Source organism: Terrapene carolina, unplaced genomic scaffold (assembly GCF_002925995.2).
Source record: "Terrapene carolina triunguis isolate 2854851 unplaced genomic scaffold, T_m_triunguis-2.0 Scaffold66, whole genome shotgun sequence".
Classification (NCBI taxonomy): domain Eukaryota; kingdom Metazoa; phylum Chordata; order Testudines; family Emydidae; genus Terrapene; species Terrapene triunguis.
This window is the reverse complement of record NW_020664417.1, coordinates 70,389,998-70,409,683: the sequence shown is the minus strand read 5'-3', so window position 1 is coordinate 70,409,683 and position 19,686 is coordinate 70,389,998. Positions and strand designations below refer to the sequence as shown.

Below are 19,686 nucleotides of genomic sequence, written 5' to 3'. Positions count from 1 at the left end.
GTCTCCTGAACCTCAGCTGGAGATGATTTTCAAAGAAAAAGAACTATAAGACAGGGGAACAGACACCCCAAAAATACTTGTCCCTCTCTTTCTGCCCACAGCATCACTACCACCTGAATGACAAGAAAAGTAACAGTGAACTGGAGGAGGGGTCCTACTCATAAGGAATCCAACTCATAAGATTGCTGAAAAGTGGTGAGAGAAACCTTTTGAATTTATTTAGCTTGTTAAATTAGGTATTAGCTGTGTTTTACCTTTTATTTCTTTGTAACGAATTCTGACTTTTATGCCTCGTTACTTGTAATCACTTAAAATCTATCTTTCTGTAGTTAATAAACTTGTTTTATCTAAACCAGTGTGCATTTAGATCAGGGGTAGGCAACCTATGGCACGTGTGCCGAAGGCGGCACGCGAGCTGATTTTCAGTGGCACTCACACTGCCCGGGTCCTGGCCACTGGTTCGGGAGGCTCTGCATTTTAATTTAATTTTAAATGAAGCTTCTTAAACATTTTAAAAACCTTATTTACTTTACATACAACAATGGTTTAGTTATATATTATAGACTTATAGAAAGAGACCTTCTAAAAACGTTAAAATGTATTACTGGCACGTGAAAGCTTAAATCAGAGTGAATAAATGAAGACTCGGCACATCACTTCTGAAAGGTTGACGACCCCTGATTTAGATTGAAGTGTGGAGGAAGCTTCATTTGGGATAACAGGATTTGTGTAGACCGTTTTCTACTAAAGAAATGACGGACTTTATATAAGCTTGTATTGTCCAGGAGGGTGCTGGGCAGTACAAGATGCACATTTCTGGGGGAAAATCTGGGGCTGCGAATTTGCGGGTGTTGCTCTGCAGTGTAATTCAGGAGTGTCTGGCCATAGCACTCATACTGTATAGCTGGGAGTAATTTACATGGTGGGGGCTATGCGACAGCAGACCAGAAGTGGTTGCTCTCACAGCAAAGCAGTGAGAAAGGCACCCCAGGTTGGAGAATTGAGGGGACACAGATGTTTAGCAGTGGAGATTGTACCCTAGGTAATGTCACAATAGGTACCAAAAAAACCCAGTTCAACCAGCAAGAACACTATCTCACCCCCTGCAGAACACAAGATTTTGAGCACATTCATCTGGCCAGCCACTTTCATATCACAGCTTTCATCTCCTCTCCCCACCCCCCGTTTCTTAGATACAGGGAGGGACACTTACACCCACCGTCCTGGCTGGCACAAAAGGATGTTGGAAAAACAGTTAAGTTTAAACAAGAGAAGATAAAATTTTAAGAGTTTGAAAAACCTAAATCCTCACTTTATATATATTGAAATAGTTTCTGTATTTTCAGTCCTACTCTACTCTCTGAAAGCTCATGCTCCAAAATATCAGTAGAGTGACAATCTCCTCAGAAATACCACTCTGGTTATTTATAGTTATAAATATATCCCCACCTATTTCTCAAAGCTACTTCAAAAATTAAGTCTCACATAAATACACACACATTTCTGAAACTATCAGAACCAATTTTTTTTAACATAATATAAAATTTAAGTTCCAAAAAATGGATCTAGGAACATAAATAGTCAATCTGATTTTCAAAAGTGCAGAATACCCAGAGGCTCCCATTCAAGTTAATGAGAGCTACTGGGTGCTTAGCACTTTTCAATTTCAAGTTACTTAGGTCCTAAATATGAGCCTAGGAACCTAATTTTAGGTTTCTATATAGAAAAGATTGGCCCTGAAATAATCTTAGTAATTTTCTTTTAACAAAAATCTTTCATATCATATAGAGTCAGCCCAACATTTATCTCCTGCCTCATTCCCCAAAATCTGTTTCCTTAATCAATCAATTCCACATTTGAAAGTCAGGGAATAAAACATGAATGCAGGACTAAAACCCTTCACATGTATAAGCTTCTGAATCTAGCCCCTACAATGAAGAATACAAAAGATACCTCTTGTCCAGTAAGAAAGAGTAGAAGATCTCCTTCCTCTTCTTCACACATGTGAATCTGTATTACTGTTCGAATAGCCGCCTCAAGGTAATCCCTCTCTGGCTCTGGAGTATAGAAAATCTCCACAGGATGGGTACGACCAGGGATAGTTAGGAGAGGACAATTATCAAAATAAATCTGGAACTTGCCAGCATCTAGAGTAGCACTCATAACTATAACCTGTAAGTTAGAGGGAAAACAGAATTACTCCAAAGTTAACATCAAGAACCTACAGAATTTTATACTTAATACATAGATAGTGAGAAACTAAACTTAAAATGTATGATTTAAGTATCAAATTTAAGATTTCATTCCAAATTTCCTTGCTTTAGGGGTCCACTCAACCCATAAGCATTTGTTTGAAAAGTTCTCTTTTGTTTAATATGTTGAAAGAAAGGTTAGGAAAACAGTTTTATAACAAACTGCTTTTATATTTACATGGCTTCCACTAAAGTAAATAGAAAACATATGTATCAGAAGGTAAATATGACCCTTATTAGCAAATCTATTAGTAAGCATAGTGAAATCCATACTCAGAATTTCTTTAATACTTCTGTGCTTCCTGAGTATGTACAGGCTTCTACAAAGCATAATTGCTACTGACCTTCAAGTCAGATCTTTGCCTTACAACCTCTTTCAGAACTCCCATCAAAATATCAGTAGCCAATGTTCTTTCATGGGCCTCATCAAGAATTATAACACCATAGCGCTCCAGCAAAGGGTCATTCATAGCTTCACGAAGTAACATACCGTCAGTCATATACCTGAAGACAAACAATATTTTAAATTTTCCAAATTAATATTGAAGTATCACCTGTGTAGAAACTTCCATAATTCCTTCTCACTCACTACAGTTTCTATTTTACCCATCCCTCCCGCAAACAGCACCACCCAGGCTAAATGCTTACAAGAAGGTGCGATTAAAAAAGAAGGCCGTGAGGCCCAGGGTCACGTTTTTAATCAAGAGAACTGGGTACAACAAGAGCTAAAGCTCAAGGGGTTGTAGTTTGATAAAGATTTCTATTTTTTTTTTAAAGCACAATTTTGCATACTATTATCCTATGCATCCACTTGATTTTATTACTTTTACCCTCATCTTCCACACCCCATTCCCTCCTATTGTTTGCTGCAACTCACTTGTATGTAATCTTAGATTAAATATTCTTTGGGGCAATGACTATCTTCCTAAAGCATACAGTTCAAGAGAAAACTTAGTGTTTAGGACCGTAAATGTTACCCGAATATGAATAAAAACAATGAGGAGTCTTTGTGGCACCTTAGAGCAGGGGTGGGCAAACTATGGACCACGGGCCACATCCGGCCCGCGGGACCGTCCTGCCCAGCCCGAGCTCCTGGCCAGGTAGGCTAGCCCCCGGCGCTCCCCCACCCCCCGCTGTTCCCCCCTTCCCCGCAGAGCCACACCGCTGTGCGGCCAGCATTCTGGGCAGCGGAGCTGCACGCTCCTGCCAAGCAGAGCGGTAGCATGTCTGGCTCTGGCCGGCACAGCAGACAGACATGCTGCTCTGCATGGTGAATGGGCCGGGGGGTTGTATAAGGGGCGGGGGGCCCCGGGCGGCAGTCAGGGGACAGGGAGCAGTTGGATGGGGTGGAAGTTGAGGGTGGGGTCAGGGGGTGGGGAACAGGGGTGGTTGGATAGGCGTGGGGTCCCAGAGGGCCTGTCAGGGGTGTGGATAGGGGTCAGGAGACGGGGACCGGGGCAGTTGGATAGGCGTGGCAGTCAGGGGACTGGGAGCAGGGGGGTTGGATAGAGGGTGGGGTCCCAGGGGGCGGTTAGGGGCAGGGGGTCCCGGGAGGGGGCAGTTAGGGGACAAGGAGCAGGGGGGGTTGGATAGGTCGGGGGTTCTGAGGGGGGCAGTCAGGGGGCGGGGGCCAGGCTGTTTGGGGAGGCACAGCCTTCCCTACCCGACCCTCCATCCAGTTTTGCAACCCCAATGTGGCCCTCGGGCCAAAATGTTTGCCCACCCCTGCCTTAGAGACTAATAAATTTATTTGGGCATATGCTTTCGTGGGCTAAAACCCACTTCATCAGATGCATAGAGTGAAAAATACAGTAGGCAGGTATATATATTACAGAACATGAAAAGATGGGAGTTGCCTTACCAAGTGGGGGGGGGGTCAGTGCTAACGAGACTAATTCAGACAGGGCGGATGTAGCCCATTCTTGACAAGGGGTGAACATTAGAGGGAAAATTACTTTTTGTAGTGACCCAGCCACTCCCAGTCTTTATTCAGGCCTAATTTAATGGTGTCAAGTTTGCAAACTAATTCCAGTTCTGCAGTTTCTCGTTGAAGTCTGTTTTTCAATTTTTTTTCTATCTGGCTCAATGAATTTTTATACAAAATGGAACAGCTCCAACAGGAGAAAGAGAGAGAAAAAGACTGGGTCTATAGCCTGATTAAGGCACACCCCTGGAATGTGGAAGACCTGGGTTCAAGTCCCTCTCTGCCTGGTCTCCCACATTCTAGGTGGCTATTCTTTGGTAGGAAGCTCTCTCGTGAAAATTTTTGACATTTGCTTTGATACACATTGGAATCACACTATTCATATCTGGAAATACTCTGGGTTGTTTTGGTAATGAACTACCTGAATGTGCTATGAAACTCACGCAAAGATAATAAGTGGGCCTCGTCCAGTGTTTTACATACCTGCTCAAGCTAACAATTCTGGATTTCATATATTTTCTCATGATGTCTTAGTCACAGGTGCATTTTGAAATATATAGATTGGTTTCTCCTTATTCAAGTAAGCTGAATCTTGCCGCAATTAACGGACAGAACTGCTCAGATGGTCAGCTTTTATTTCCTTACAACACCAGTCTACTTCCTTGACTGACCAACTGATTGCTGCACATGCTCATGGTGAGCCAGGGAGCAGAACCGATGAGGGACTTGTAGGAGATGGTTGGTTAGCAAGCATATCCATGAGTCCAGGGGGAGGGACTCCAAACTGCACAGGAGGACTAGGTGAGGGAAAACCCAGTGTGTGTCTGTTTAAGTACACCAGCACTTTTGGGGCTCCACTACTGCAACCTCAGTGCACCACGGAGGCCATGTAGCAGTGTAGAAGAAGTCCTCGATGCACCAATGTCTCAGTACAGGCATCCCACTTTATCACCCTGCTCCCCTTTATATGATCACTCATTCCCCTCAACTCCAAAGTTGCAGCTCTACAAGATGTGCATACAGAAACCGAGGAGAGGAGAAAGGAGTTAGGGATATAGAAGAGGGTTTTATGGGCATAATGTCTTGGCTGGAAAACTAAGCAGGGACTGGGACTGTTCCTGTGACCCACAGTAGGAAAACAACCCAGAGTTTGTACTGGGAGGGCCTGGACTGGGAAAGTAGCTCCAGACAGCACCTGTTCTAATGAACCTCACGCGATTCATTAGTATACAATTAATCTCCAGGATACAATAGGATTTTTGAAAGACAAATTACTTTCACATTTCACTTCTCCCCCACCAGATCTGTAGGTCCCCCAGAGCTTAAGCCCCACGTTTCCCCTACTCCTTGTGGGCACAGCCCTCTGTCCCCACAGATTTTCCCCATTCTCCTCTCTCACAACCTTGCTACCTCCATACTCCCAACCAAAACCTTTGGCCCTGCACAAGCCTGCTACCCAAAATAGGCAATTGTCCACTTTTTGTTGACTATTACAATACTTACTTCAGAATTGTTTTTGCACTACTGCAGTCTTCAAATCGAATAGAGTAACCAACTTCCTGGCCCAACATCACATCCATTTCATCAGCAACTCGTTGTGCCACACTCATTGCAGCTACTCTCCTAGGCTGGGTACAAGCTACACCTCTCTTAGGTCCAGGTAAAGACCGCATGTAGTCAACACACCACTGAGGGATCTGTCAAGGACAAATTTGCAATTTAAATACACTTTAAATGCCCAGTCAGATACAACACAATTTATTCTGTAGTTGTTGAGCAGGTGATATCTAAAGATAAAAGTCCTGTTTTACAGCCTATAACTTCAATTAGAAACTGACGGCAAGATTTTTGTAGGAGTCAGATGGCTTATTGGTATTTAAAATTAAAAAAAAAAAATTCCACTTATCCTTCTCATAATTTGCATTTCCTGAATCCATTTACCAATAACTTGGATCAAATATAGATGCGAGGCTGACAAATGAATGAGAAGTACACTTAATTCAAAATGAAGATGAAATATTTCACACTTAAGTAGTACTAGTTTTCACAAAACCTGCCATTTTTCAAATTAGTGAGAAAATGTATTGGTTGGCAGTACATTTAAGCAACTGTCAGATGACCTCAGTTTAGAAGTGCTGACGCTCCACTGGCATCTAAGAAAAGTAAACGCTCATGAAGTTTCATGAAGCCTTAATGTATACATTTTAGGGCATGTCTATACTGCAGTTAGCTGGGTATCAGCATTCAGGTTAGTCAGCTCTACCTGTGTTACTGTGTCCTTGCTATTTCTGCCCAAACTCACCCAGATGTCTTTGGGGCCATATCCCATGATTCTGTGTGCTGAGACACTAAGATTCTTCTTCAGTCAATTATGAGAAAACTTGTCAGACCTTGCGGGGTAACTTTAGAAAAGGACTGGAGGACTGAGTCTTGCCTGTGTCCTCACTGAAAAGAGGGTGGGTTCAGCAAGAGATAAAGCACAGCTCAGGCCTTAAAACAAACCCTCAGCCTGCAAGCAAGCATGGATGCAAAATACAGGTAAGCACCTGCTTGAGTGCTGTGTATGTGAATGGCAAGGTGGTTTGGGCACACACACATGTAGAAGCATGGGCTAAGGCCACATGGTAGACATACCCTTGAAGATTGTTATAAAATTGTTTAAATATGTTATAAAGCACACTTTAAACTTAAATATTTATTACAGATGCAGTTCCTTGAAAAAAATACCCAAGTGTTAAAAATTTGGCTGAATCAGAAAATATCTTAAAATATCACAGTGAGAAGTAAAAAGAACAAAGTGTGGAATCTCCATTTGGTTAGAGTTCCTAAAGAAACAGGAAGAGAATCTAACTTTTACCAAACAGATATGAATTTCCAGTATTACCAATGGAATCAGAATGTGTTTATTTTGTTTGCCTAACAAGCAATTTACTGATCCAATGACGGGAGATTTAGTCCCACACCCCCCTCATTTACAGTCTGTATTAAACTTTATTCTTAATACAGAAAGAAAAATCTGTACCTCTGATAATCTGATATGCAGAAGATAGTGAATGAAATATACTTGGATTACACTCTTAATTTGATGAGAGGTTCAGTAAATCACATTATCTGAAGACATCTCCAGGGATAACCAGTCATGGGTCTAGAGGTCAAGCAGAACTCCCATAACATTAATGTCCATGTAACCAGGCCCCTAGTAATTTCCTTTCAGAATACTCCTAGATTAAGAGCTAAAACAAAGTGCAAAAAGAGAAAGATACAAACAAAACTACAGAATCCCACTAAACACAGAGGATGAATGACTTAATACATGTAAGTTTCTCTTAATAGAAGAAAGTATTTTTTCTTCAAAAATGTTATTCTATAGACTGCTACTGGAAGAAACTGAACAGGCCCAAGATCCCAAATGCAACAGAAAAATCCACAAGCTGCAACAGGAGGCAAACACAAAGACATACCGAAAAAGCAACATGTTTTTAGTCAGGGCTTTGGAGCGGAGCCCGGAGCACAGCTCCAAAGCCCTGTTTAGGATTAAGGTACCCTTCTTATAAATATGAAAAATACAAGAGGTCTAGAGTACCTACTAAAAATTGTCAAAAGAGGGATAACAGACATCTGAACAGAAAAGAACCCTAAGGAGCAGAAAAGTTTGGACAAGATAGGCAAAAGAATAGGTTCTGTACCATAGGAATCTGAGTGCAGATTATCTGAGTAGAAACATGCACACAAGTGCTTCACAAATGTGAAGAGGAGAAATGAAGTCACTTTGCAGGACACCAGTAAAAATGCAAGTCTGAGGCTAGTTGCTGAAGCATCGCCTCTACAAACAGAATAAGTCTCGACGTGACCTTAAAACACCAGGCTTGCCAGACTACAACAGTGAGAAATATAATTAGACAGCCATTTAGAAATGGTTTTCTTGATAACAGAATCTAGTATAATGGTGTTAAATGAAAAAAGCTGGGTGGACTTTAAGGGCTTTAATCTGATTCACATAAAAACCAAAAGATCTCTTTACATCAAGTTTACAAAGAAAGACCTCACCAGGACCAGCATGCAAGCACACAGAAAGATGACTGTTTCACAATAAAGTGGAACTCGGTCATCATCCCTGGTAGGAATTTAAAATAAATCTATAGCATCACACGGTCCTTATAAAACTTAGCATCATGTGGATTGGTAAGAATCTGAAGCCACTGCACGAGCCAAAATTACTGCCACCAGGAAAATGGACTTTCCTTGTAAGAAAGCTATTTCACAGATATCAAATGGATCAGGAAGAGCTTTCATTAGCTTTGTGAGTCCCTTGACACAGAGGGGCTTTCTAATGAAGGGTAGAGATTTTCAAACACAAAAACCACTACATGAACCTGGTGACAAGGGGCTGCTGAGAGAATAGTCTACGTTGGATACATTTGTGACAGGCCAAAATAATAACCAAATGAACATTCAGTAGAGTTCTTAAAAACAGATTAAGTCAAATGAATAATGTAATCAAGCCAAGAGTTCCTTTTCGTCGTCGTCGTTAGTTTTTTTGGCGCGGAGTAGGGAAAAGAACACGGGTACTGTTTAAAGGATTTAAATGAGATTCTTTAACTACTTAAAAACCTTCACTGCTTAAAAGTTTACAGGGTGAAATCCTGCCCCATGGAAGTCAGTGGCAAAACTACGGTTGATGTTAATGGAACCAGGTTTTCACCTGTAATTCTTTTCTTGTGGATTGTTGACACACGTGCTCAGAAACCCCATGCATTCGGCCTCAATTCTCAAACTATGCGCAGGGTAGCGGCATCACTGGGTGTATGTTGAACAGTATTCTGTTCTGTGTGATGAGACTCCTAGTGGGAGCAGCTACTATCTCTATGGGTCAGTCACTAGGAAAATTTAAGAGCATTATGGAAGTGCCAATTACAGTTCCACAGTTAAGGTGGACTTGAGTTTTGCACTTTCAGCAAGGATTCAATCACTTATTGACAGAGGTGTCAATAAGCATATTTTGTTTAATAAACTTTAAGAGAGCAAGGGAAGGGAGTTCTGAATATTAATGTGCACCTTCTATTGTGACTATACTGACAACAGTACCTGTGTGCTTTAATCGTAGCTGCTGCCATTGCAGCCTTAAGGGGGTTCTCTCCCCAAACCGGTGGAACGCCTGAGCCAGATAAGGAGGAGAAAGAAGAGAACTTGGGATGACATTTTCAATGAGATCCTGCAAGCCAGTGATATACCAAGACTGCGAGCAAAGGGCCTGGAAGGTGAATACTGCAGATAGATTGGAGAAGGAAAGAGCGGAGAGGAGAAGAATTCACAAATCCTAGCAGGAAAAGGAGTTCCAGTATATAATGGGGCTTCTCCGGCAGCAAACAGATGCTGCAGACTCTTGTGGATCTACAGGTTCAACGATCCTGGGCTCGCCTTTCATTGCAGTCAATGGAGAACTCCATTACAGTGCCTCCCTACATCTCCCCCTCAACATTCCACATGGCTTCAAGAGCCGCATCCCTAGCCCTACCACTCCTCTCTGGGGGACATTAAGGACAATCACACTTCACATACACCTCTGAATGCCATAGTTGCTGTTTGTGTAGGTAAAATGGACATATATGTTCTTTCCCCTTGTTAAGTTCTGTTCCATTAAATTAAGTTAAATGTAGTTGCTTTTAAATTGCACAGGTTTTTCTTTGCACTAGTTTTGTTACTGAATAAAATTATATTGTTTGGAAAAGAATTAACCTTTATTAGTTCACAACATATGCTGCAGAGTGCCTAGCAGTTCCGAAAGTACCCACTTGTTACTGTACATACAGTGACCCACAACTCAGAGGATCAGTGAAAAATAGTAATCAAATGTACACCAAGCACTGTAAAATTAACAGGTGCACTGACAGTGTTGTATTCATAGGTGTACACCAAAGCACCAAAACAACAGGGCCAGGTAAAGCATAGTTCACCACAATACATTACTGTGGCTCACTGTTAAAGTGCTCTTTTCAAAGCCTCTGAGCTGCATAGCTCGACATTGAGCTCTTCTAATAATCGTTGTGTCTGGCTGTTCAAATTCAGCAGACAGGCACTCCTCCTCCACCATGGCAGCAACTTTTCCCCCTTTGCTTCACAGATACTATCCAAGAAAGAGCAGGCAGCTATAACCACTGAAATCCAATCTTGTGAGTAAACAACGCCAGCATCCCTTAAATCTACCAAAAGCACATTCAACTGTAATTCTGTACCTGCTGAGCTGGTAGCTGAATCTTTCCTTGGTGCAGCTGCGGTGGCTGGTGTATAGCTTCATGAGCCGGGGAGCAAGGGGTAGGCTAGGTCCCCCAGGATCACTATTGAGATTTCAACATTTTCAATCATAATCCGCTAGTCAGGAAAGAAAGTCCTTGCCTGTATCTTTCTGAACAATCCTCTGTTTTTAAAGATGCGAGCATCATGCTGCACCTTGCCTGACCAGCCAACACTGATGTCGGTGAAGTGGCCCCAGTGATCCATCAATGCTTGCATAACCATAGCCCTCTCTAATGGTGTACTCTGTGGTAAGGTGGTCTGGTACCAAAATAGGGATGTGTGTGCTGCCTGTTACTCCACTGCAGTTCAGGAACCCCATTGCTGCAAATCCATCCACTGTGTCGTGCACACTGCCAGGAATCACAGTCCAGCATAGATTCTAGGACTGGAAGGGACCTCGAGAGGTCATCGAGTCCAGTCCCCTGCCCGCATGGCATAGCAGGAGACAATTAACAGCCGTACACGCTTGCATGACAAAAACCCCTGCAGTGGATTTTCCAACTCCAAAATGATTTCCCACTGACCAATAATCACCCAGTGTTGCAAGTTTCCACAGTGCAACTGCCACTCTCTTATCCACGGTCAGTGCAGCTCTCACTTCGTTATCCTAGCACTGCAAGGCTAGGGCGAGCTCAGCACACATATCTAGGAATGTGGTCTTGAGCAATGGTTGTAAAATTTTTGGATGTGCATCATCCCAAACCTGCATTACCATGTAATCCCATCAGCGTTCATTTCTCAAGCCCAGAAGCAGCACATCATCTGCAACTGCTCTGTGAACACCACTGTCAACCTTGAATTGGTTCTTGCTATGTACAAAACCAATCTGTCCTCCGAGAAATCATCACGTTCCCTGTTGATTCAGTTCTTCTGTGGCCCAGCAAATATCGGAAAATTATCTGTTCTGTGCTTGCAATGCTTATGACAACAGAACAGAGCTGTACAAGCTCCATGCTTCCAGATGGTAGAGAGCAAGGATGGCCGAGCAGGTTCATGGGATTTTTTAAAAAGGCACAAATATTATGGGATACAGACGACATTATGGGTTGGAAACAATTTAACACTGGGAAGTTGATCTCTTACACCCATTCATGCCTGTGTGACTAATTTCCGCCCCATTATGCATTGTCAAAACTTACGCTGGAGAGTGGCAGGTTGCATAGTGGGATACCTACCTATGGTGCTCTGCACTGTCCATTGACATAAGCACTTCTGGTGAGTACACACAGCGCCGATGCAAGAAGACAAGCATGCATGCACACAAGTGATATACTACCCATAGCAGCTTTATGCCAATTTAACTTGTGTTGACCAAAATTTGTAGTTTAGACATGGTCTAAGACTTAGGCTACTAAGTCCCTCAGTCAGTTCTGAAAATTTTACCCCACGTGACCTACTTTGTAACCAAGAATACTGGAGGTTTAAGCCATTCATATGAAGGATACAAGCCACCTTATACCACTGCAGATGAATTCTCGGAGGCTGCAGTTAGTATCCTTGATGGACTTCTATATATTCAAGTGACTGATTTCTTTAATGGACTTTTGAGAACACGTTTCTTTTCCAAAGGACTTGTATATTCAGAGTTGCCTTAGACAACCCATTGCACAACGTGCTGACTTCAGCTGAAGTACATAAAAAAAAACAACAACAACAAAAAAAAACCACTATGTAATACCACAGAGGTATGTTACCATGCCTTCTTCCACTGACAAACAATTGGTTCCAGAAACCTGCAGTGAGAGGGACATCTTGTACCTATGTCCTCAACATTTTCCAGACTTTCAAACTTTATTTTTGACTAAAATCTATACAAATTTATACTAAAATCTGCTACAAATTCATTACTACCTGTTTAAAATCTTTTTTTTAGTCTTTATGAATCCATCTGCCTATACAGGGAGATTTAGGCATGCAATTTAATAAAGGACTTTTCCACATGAGCCCTCTGAGGAGAAACCAGGAACTATATAAAAGTGTTTGTACCCATACCCAAACTAGCAATTTTCTGATCCCTTAACAGATCCACTTCTATGTGCCACTCCCAATGTCTTGCTTATTTTGTAAGTCCCCAAATCTCTGGTGGGTTAGCAGGGGGCCTTTAGATCTAAATATCACATTGTTCAACGCACCAATAGCTTTGGAAAGCTATATATTCAGTACAAATCTAACCCAGGGAGATTTCCTCCTAGGATACAGAAGGGCATCCCACTGTCCTCTGAAGGAGCCAGCAACCTACAGAAGTAGTATAACAACAAGAAGCACCACCAGTTAAAGAGAAAATATATAATGTTGTTCTCTTTGGACCAGAGTATGGAAGATTTGAGCTTCAGTTTCTTTGATGAGCATAGCCCAGGGGCAGCAGCAGTCAGGAAATGAGTTCTAATTCTGGCCCTAACACAGACTAGCTGTGAAGTCATGGGTAAATCACCTAACCTCTGCAGCACTGTTTCACTATCATTAAAGTGTGAATTTCTCTCCTTCATAAGTGTTGACATTAAATGTATCTTTTAGAGTACAAAGTGATATTCAAGTACTATTGAGATATTAGATTTTTGTATGTCAATTTTCTGATTAAATTCAACTCAAGATCACTCAGTGCCATAAAAACAGCAGTACACACATTTTTCAGAAATGCTTTTCCTTTAGTTTTCACCCATTAGCTGGACTAGGATCTTAAAATTAAAATTATAATGTGTAAAATAGAGATCAATGTTTTAGGCATTAAGCAACTGAAAAGTTCATTAAACAAGTATTGCTCAAGAGGGTAAGACTTGTGATGTGTCACTAAGACATTGAAATAAAATTAACACAATACTAAACAATTTATCATAGTAATCCAAAAAAAAAAAAAAGGATATAAACACTCCATCCTGTAACAAAATCTTAAAACTTTAAGCAAGAAGCATCAAGTGAATAAGAACTCACCTGTGTCGTTTTACCAGACCCGGTCTCTCCAACCAGTACAAAAGACTGGTTCCTAATCAGGATATCTGTAAATCTTTCCTTATACTCCCAGACAGGGAGCTGAAGCCGCTTCTTTAGGATTTCATAGTATCGAGGTGTATGTGGTAGGTTTGTGAATGGATTAATACCCTGTGGAAGTATTGCTGGTTTTAAAGGTGGTAATCCACCACCAACAAGAAGCATAGAATTAGATGAAGGACGCAAATCTTTTTCCTTGTCTCTCTCTCTGTCACGATCTCTCTCTCTGTCACGATCTCTCTCTCTGTCTTTAGAACGATCTTCACGATCCCGGTCACGATCTCGATCCTTCCTAAAAGGATTTCCAGAACACAGCAAAAATACAGAATGTTGAAGTAAATATTTAAAGACAGAATATCTCCTATGAATGAAGTATTAAGAAAACTAGATAAAAATGAAGAGTTTAGGTTCTTTTCTTTACACTGAGTAGTTTTAAAAATAAGAAATAGGAGCTAATCTAAAACAAAAGAAATTATTAAACTAATGTTTCACTGTGAAATACATTATGCAGCTCATGCAAACTGAATGCACAGTAAATATTTTAAACAGTTTTGCAAGCAGTTTCACTTAAGTGTACTGCAGAGAAGGAAAAATATCACTGTTTACTTGCTTGTGTCATTACAAAGACCAAATTTCATGTTTGAGGCATATGCTATATTAGTTATGCAAAAATTACAAAAACACTCACTGCTCATGAGTGCTGGAGATAATACACACATACAGATACATACACCTACACGCACACAAAAAACAAACTTTATAAATAGACATAATTAAGCTTCCTAGTAATAATGGTAGAGAAACCAGAGTAAAAGCATTTGTTTTTTAAAGGCAGAGAAACTGGGGTACAAAATGCACTATGGCATATCAAATTTGGGGCCTAAACCGTATGATAAATTCCCTTTAAATTAAGAGGGAACTGCAAGTTAAAATTAATCCCAATCAGGCTGGAGGGAATATTCAGATCAAATATATGGAGTAAACTCAATCTGCCTTTTAGTTTCACAAGTCGCCTTCAAGTGGGTATCAAGTTTAATTTGGCCTCAGGTTTAGATTTCACAAGAACAAGGACTATAGACCAATAAAAATGTTTCTCACAATTCCCCTACCCAATTCACCAGAAACAGTTTTTTTGTGGAAGGAACATGGTCAATTTAAAATATAGTCCTTCTGGGGGGAAAAAAATGTATGAAAGGTAGTTTCATATACTACACCTGGCCTTGAATCACACTGGTAACTTTTGTGATTTTACAATCCCATTTCCTTTTTAAGTTTTTTTTCTCCCCGTTACCCCGTGAGAAACCCTCACAAACAAAAGGGGAAATGGACTATACAGTGGAAATGGAGAAACTGACTATCCACAAAGAGCTGTCAAACAAAACAAAAAAAATTGGAAAAGTTCGCATCTTTCAGTGACAAACACCATTTAGGATTACTGTAACAGGTGAAAATTTTCAGCCAGAAGTGTGATTTAATTTGACAGTATCCCTTTAAACTAAAAAACTTCCCCGGGACGTTTGCAACCAAACCTTTTCCAGGATTGTGTTAGTGACACTCAAATGTTGAAATAGAGGAGAAACTAACTAAACACAAGTAAAACAAAGGCCCCAAACTTGAAGAAAAAAAAAAAAAAGTATGCTCATGCTTAACTTTATGCACTGAGAATCATCACACTGAAGTCAATGGGGCTACTCACAGTGCATAAAGTTAAGCACGCGTGATAGTATCTGAAGGACTGGGACCCAAGCATGTTTCCACTGTCAAAGATGAGAACAAAAATAAACTGGGAAAAGCAAGATTGTTGAAAAAGATAATACCGAACTACCAAGAGGGCATTTGTAACATAGGTTAAGAAATTTAGTGATTTTCCACATATGTACCCCTTCCCTTTAAAAATCTCTGACCCATATTTTCAATAGCAACCACTAGTTTTGTGAGCCGATCTTTTAAATACCTAATATCTGATTTTCAGGCCTGCACTACAGTACAAGGTTATGTTGGCACAGCTATGGTGGTTAGGAGTGGGGAGAGGGAAATCACACCCCCTAGCCAACATAACCCTCAGTGTATATGAAACTATGCCAACAAAAGAGTGCTTCTGCTGGTTTAGCTAACATCTGTTTGGTGAGGTGTTACTATGCCAGCAAGAGAATTCTGTCTGCCTGTATACACTGCATCTACACTAGGTGACTATGCTGGCATAGCTATGCTAACATAAGTCCTGTAGCATAGACATAAAATCAAAGTTACACAGCACTGACTCGATTAATTTCAGTTGAAGTTGCGGGTGTTCAACACTTTTTAAAATTAAGCCTTAGATCTAAAGCTGAGCACCTAAAACCGGAGGATACTTTTGAAAATCTGGCCCTCTGAAACAAGTCAACTGTAGTTGGATGTAGTATACGTGACATTCTTGTTCCTGGAAAGGATTTACCAGTAAACTGAAGTTTAGTACCTCAAGGTAACAGCATTGTCTCTTGCTGCAAAAGAGATAATTTAGCCTATCCATTTGGTCATAAGAGTTGTAAATAAGGTATTTATAAAATTAACACATTTTAAATAGGAATTGTGTCTTACAATTTTTTTTTTTAAACGTACAAGTACCCCAACTTTTTCTACAGAATTTCTAGTATGCTGTTGATACAAATCAAACTGCCTCAAAACAGTTCTGTGGTCAGGTACAGCAACTATAGATAAACAAATGTTATACTTACATATGTAAAAAATTAAAGAACAATTAGTGACCTTTTGGCTTGCAAGCTGAGGATTCCCTCAACTTCATATCCTTTGAATTTCAATTCACAAACTTCAAATGGCACAACAACAAAAATCCTAATAATCTCACCTAAAAGTAAATGGCCAACTGATCTCTTTAGGAACTCTTCTTATTCTCCCTCTCCATTTTGGGGGCAACAGAAACTCTTCCTATTGAGCACCAGGCTGCCTCATACTATTCAGGGAAATAACAAGAATGGGCACAGTTCCTGAAGAGAGCTCATGGCCAATTACTGCCCCCCACAGCATCTCATATGCATCCTAGGCTGCTACTGGCCATGCCTCCTTTTAATACACAAAGTAATGAATAGGCCTGGGAGCTTCTACCTACAAAAAAATGAAGTTGCAACCAGCTAAAGTCAGCACATAGTAGTTTTGTATTTTACAAATTCTAAGCCCAAGATTGTTTTAAGAAGTGGCTGAGTAACCTTGCTCTTATGAGAAAAGGCCCATAACAACTCTAATTTACCATATCTAGATCCTCAATTGATTGTATGGCTCTAGAGGTGACCAGAAAGAATTACTGACACCATTAATATGTTATTTATCTTTTAAAAAGACCTAAAATCTACAATATTTTGTGTCACTGTTACCCTCACTCTCCCTCTGGTTTCAAAAATTTGTTCCATTTTATCCTAATTCACGCACTAATCCTGCAATGAGCTTTACAGTCCAAGGCCCTGATGCATCATCTTAAACTGTCTGAGCCAGCACCTGTCTCATGCTATCTGTTTGAACACCATCACAATGAGGGTCTGATGTGACTGAAGCCCCTGTGCACTAATGTAATATGAATAATAAATATAGCAAGTGCTTAAAACTTAATTTTTAAATGAAAGCTTACATTTTGCTGAAATTGATGTCTTCTTATGCCCTCACACTAGCCAGGAAAAGTATCCTTAGTTACAACTGGAAAGAGATTTGTTTTCAGGCTTTACAGCAATGTATTCAGTTGTGGGGGAGAAGTCTATTGGGATGCTGCAGAAGTAGTTTAGACTTTTAAAAACAGTTAATGATCTGTCTAGAATAGCGTGTTTAATGAGATTTGCGTATACTAAACTCTGAAAATGTTTCTATTAGTAGTGAGGTCAGAACCTATACAAACGGACAGAGAGATTGAGAAAATGCATAGAAAAATGTCAATTTGGAAAAATGCAAACTACACCTGGCAAAAAATAGATATTTGATTGGAGGGAGAGTCTGGAAGCAGAAGGAGGCCCCGTGACAATGAGAAGCTTTTCACACCTTTTGTTTGAAAAATAAGCCTAACACTATGATCAGACTGTTATGAATGAGACCACCCACACCAGCATTAGATAGGGTAATAACTTTTTTCTAAATAAGGACTATGAACCCTCATGCTTCAAGGCATATACCAGTTACCAACTGACATTTATTAGGACAAAATTCTCCCTAAAAGGAAAACTATTCCGTAAGTGTCTACTTTGGCATTTCTTGCATCTTTCTCTGAAGCTTCCATTATAACCACTTTCACAGAGGAGATACTGGATTAGATGGTGATTTGATCCAGTATGGCGATTCCTATTAGTCCTCCATCATTTTCAATTAGTCCATTTAACTGTTACTGTTGCCCACACACAACCAAGAAAAATCTATAGAATACTATTTTAAATTTCAGAATTCAAATGCTTCAACCAAAAGGTAAACTAATTTAAGGACACTCCGTATACTTTTGTTGTTGGTTAACATCCATCCACCCCATCAATTTTCAGTCTAAGTTAAAAACAAAAATAAATTATATGTAATTAAATTCACTCCTGCATCTCCTACCATCTCTTCCAATGTTTGTGATTTTACAATTACTTTTTTTTTTTTTTTTTTTTGGGTAATGCTTTCCCCTCTTCTGTTCACCTGTGGAAAATCTCACACAAAGAGGAATGATTGATCACACAGGGGAAACAGTGAAACTGACTAGACACAAAATGCTGAAAGATGCACAGAACACCAACAAAGGAATATCTTTGTCGTACCCCTCCCCCCGCCACCTTTGGTTTCGTTAATCATAGCTGTTACTCGTAAACAGCAGTTTGCAAAGCTGCAGACAGAAGTTGCCGAGATCACTCTACATTACTGAGGGAAGATGATCAGCCTAAGGCCGAAAACTATGATCTGGTTCAGGCCATGTCGGAGCGCTGGGGACACGAGTTTAGAAATGCCGATCCCCGCTCAGCGCTGCGCGGGGACCCGGGTTCACGGGACTATCTCATCGAGCGATATGGGGTTGCGGCGGTAACTCAATGACCCGAGGAACCGGGTAACGGGAGAACGGATGGGGTCACCGTTTGCACGGATACAGGAACCTTTCTGCTGCAAATCGGAGCCCGCCCCGGCCAGGACTTGGGATTCCTACAAGGAAAGGCGCAGGGGCCGGCTCCCGGCCGCTCCCACCCAGCTCGCCCGGCGCCCCCGCCGTGTCCCCTGCCCCGCACTGGGGCTTCCGACTCTTGGAGGAGATGGACGGAGCCCTCTCTAGACTCAGGGAAACCACCGGGCTCTTGAGCCGCCCCACCCCCCGAAACGGGCCGAGGAGACGCGCCCACCCCAGGGATTCGCCATGCGGCTTGTGTGCCGAGCCCAGGCGGCTCCTAGCCCCGCCGATTCCCGCCCCCCGGCCAGACCCAAGACGGCAGGGCGCGAGTCTGGCGCCGAGGGTACAAAGCGGATTAGGGGGGATCCGCTCCAAGAGCGAAAGTGACCGGCCCCCGCCCGCAGGCCGCGCGGCCAGGCCCCGGCGTCCCTCACCCGTCAGCCATGGCGCGCTTCTTGCTGGAGGTGTAGTCATCCCCCAAGTCTAGGCGATGGCGCTTGGACATCGTGCCAGCGGCAGCAGGGGGCCTTCAAGCGGGGACGTGGACGGCGGCTCCGCGCTCTCCGCTCCTCGGGCAGCAGCAGCGGCGGCAGCGCCGCGAGGCCAGGAACAGCAACTAAAATGGCGGCCGGAAGGAAGCTCCGCTCCGCGCGAGACACTGAACGAGCGGCTTCGAAGAGGGGGAAGCGGTGCAACCTCTCTGTTTCCGGCTGGGAACCTTACCCCCGCGCGTCCGGGTCCGGCCCGCGGGTCGCTCTTCGGGACCCCCATTGCCACCCACGGAGCGGAGTGGGGGCCACAGCGTGGGGCGGTGCGAGCGGGGAAAGGGGTGAGGCCGGAGTGCTCTGCCATGGCGCACACATGCAGCAAAAGCCAGTGCTGGGCAAGCGGGCCTGCCAGGGGTGGTGTGCACGGGACAGCCTGGAACTATGGGTACTGCCCCATGGCCCAAAGCAGGACCACCTCCCCACGCCCAGCCCCCAGGGACACGGTACCCTGACTAGGGACCAGAGTGTGACTGTGGCTACAGCTGGTAGTGCCCTCCTGCAGCGTTTCCAGGAGCAGCCTGCTTATAACAGCACATGGCCCAGATCCACAACTGGGCCTGGGAAACATCTCACCGGCCC

General features: G+C 42.3%; 1 protein-coding gene across 2 annotated transcripts in view; it reads right to left on the bottom strand.

The window, feature by feature from the left end:
* DHX15 (DEAH-box helicase 15) overlaps positions 1 to 19,187 on the bottom strand; it is a 64,972-nt gene extending 45,785 nt beyond the window's left edge. For both annotated transcript variants that reach the window (XR_002909070.3, XM_024217133.3), the window contains exons 1-5: positions 18,994 to 19,187; positions 13,399 to 13,747; positions 5,680 to 5,873; positions 2,597 to 2,756; positions 1,954 to 2,172 (exon numbers count right to left, since the gene is read on the bottom strand). Coding sequence is in view for 1 of the 2 variants with exons in the window: in XM_024217133.3 (XP_024072901.1) it covers positions 1,954 to 2,172; positions 2,597 to 2,756; positions 5,680 to 5,873; positions 13,399 to 13,747; positions 18,994 to 19,064 (993 nt within the window). In the remaining variant the exon portion in view is untranslated. The remainder of the gene's footprint in view (positions 1 to 1,953; positions 2,173 to 2,596; positions 2,757 to 5,679; positions 5,874 to 13,398; positions 13,748 to 18,993) is intronic.
* Positions 19,188 to 19,686: the final 499 nt, after the last annotated feature.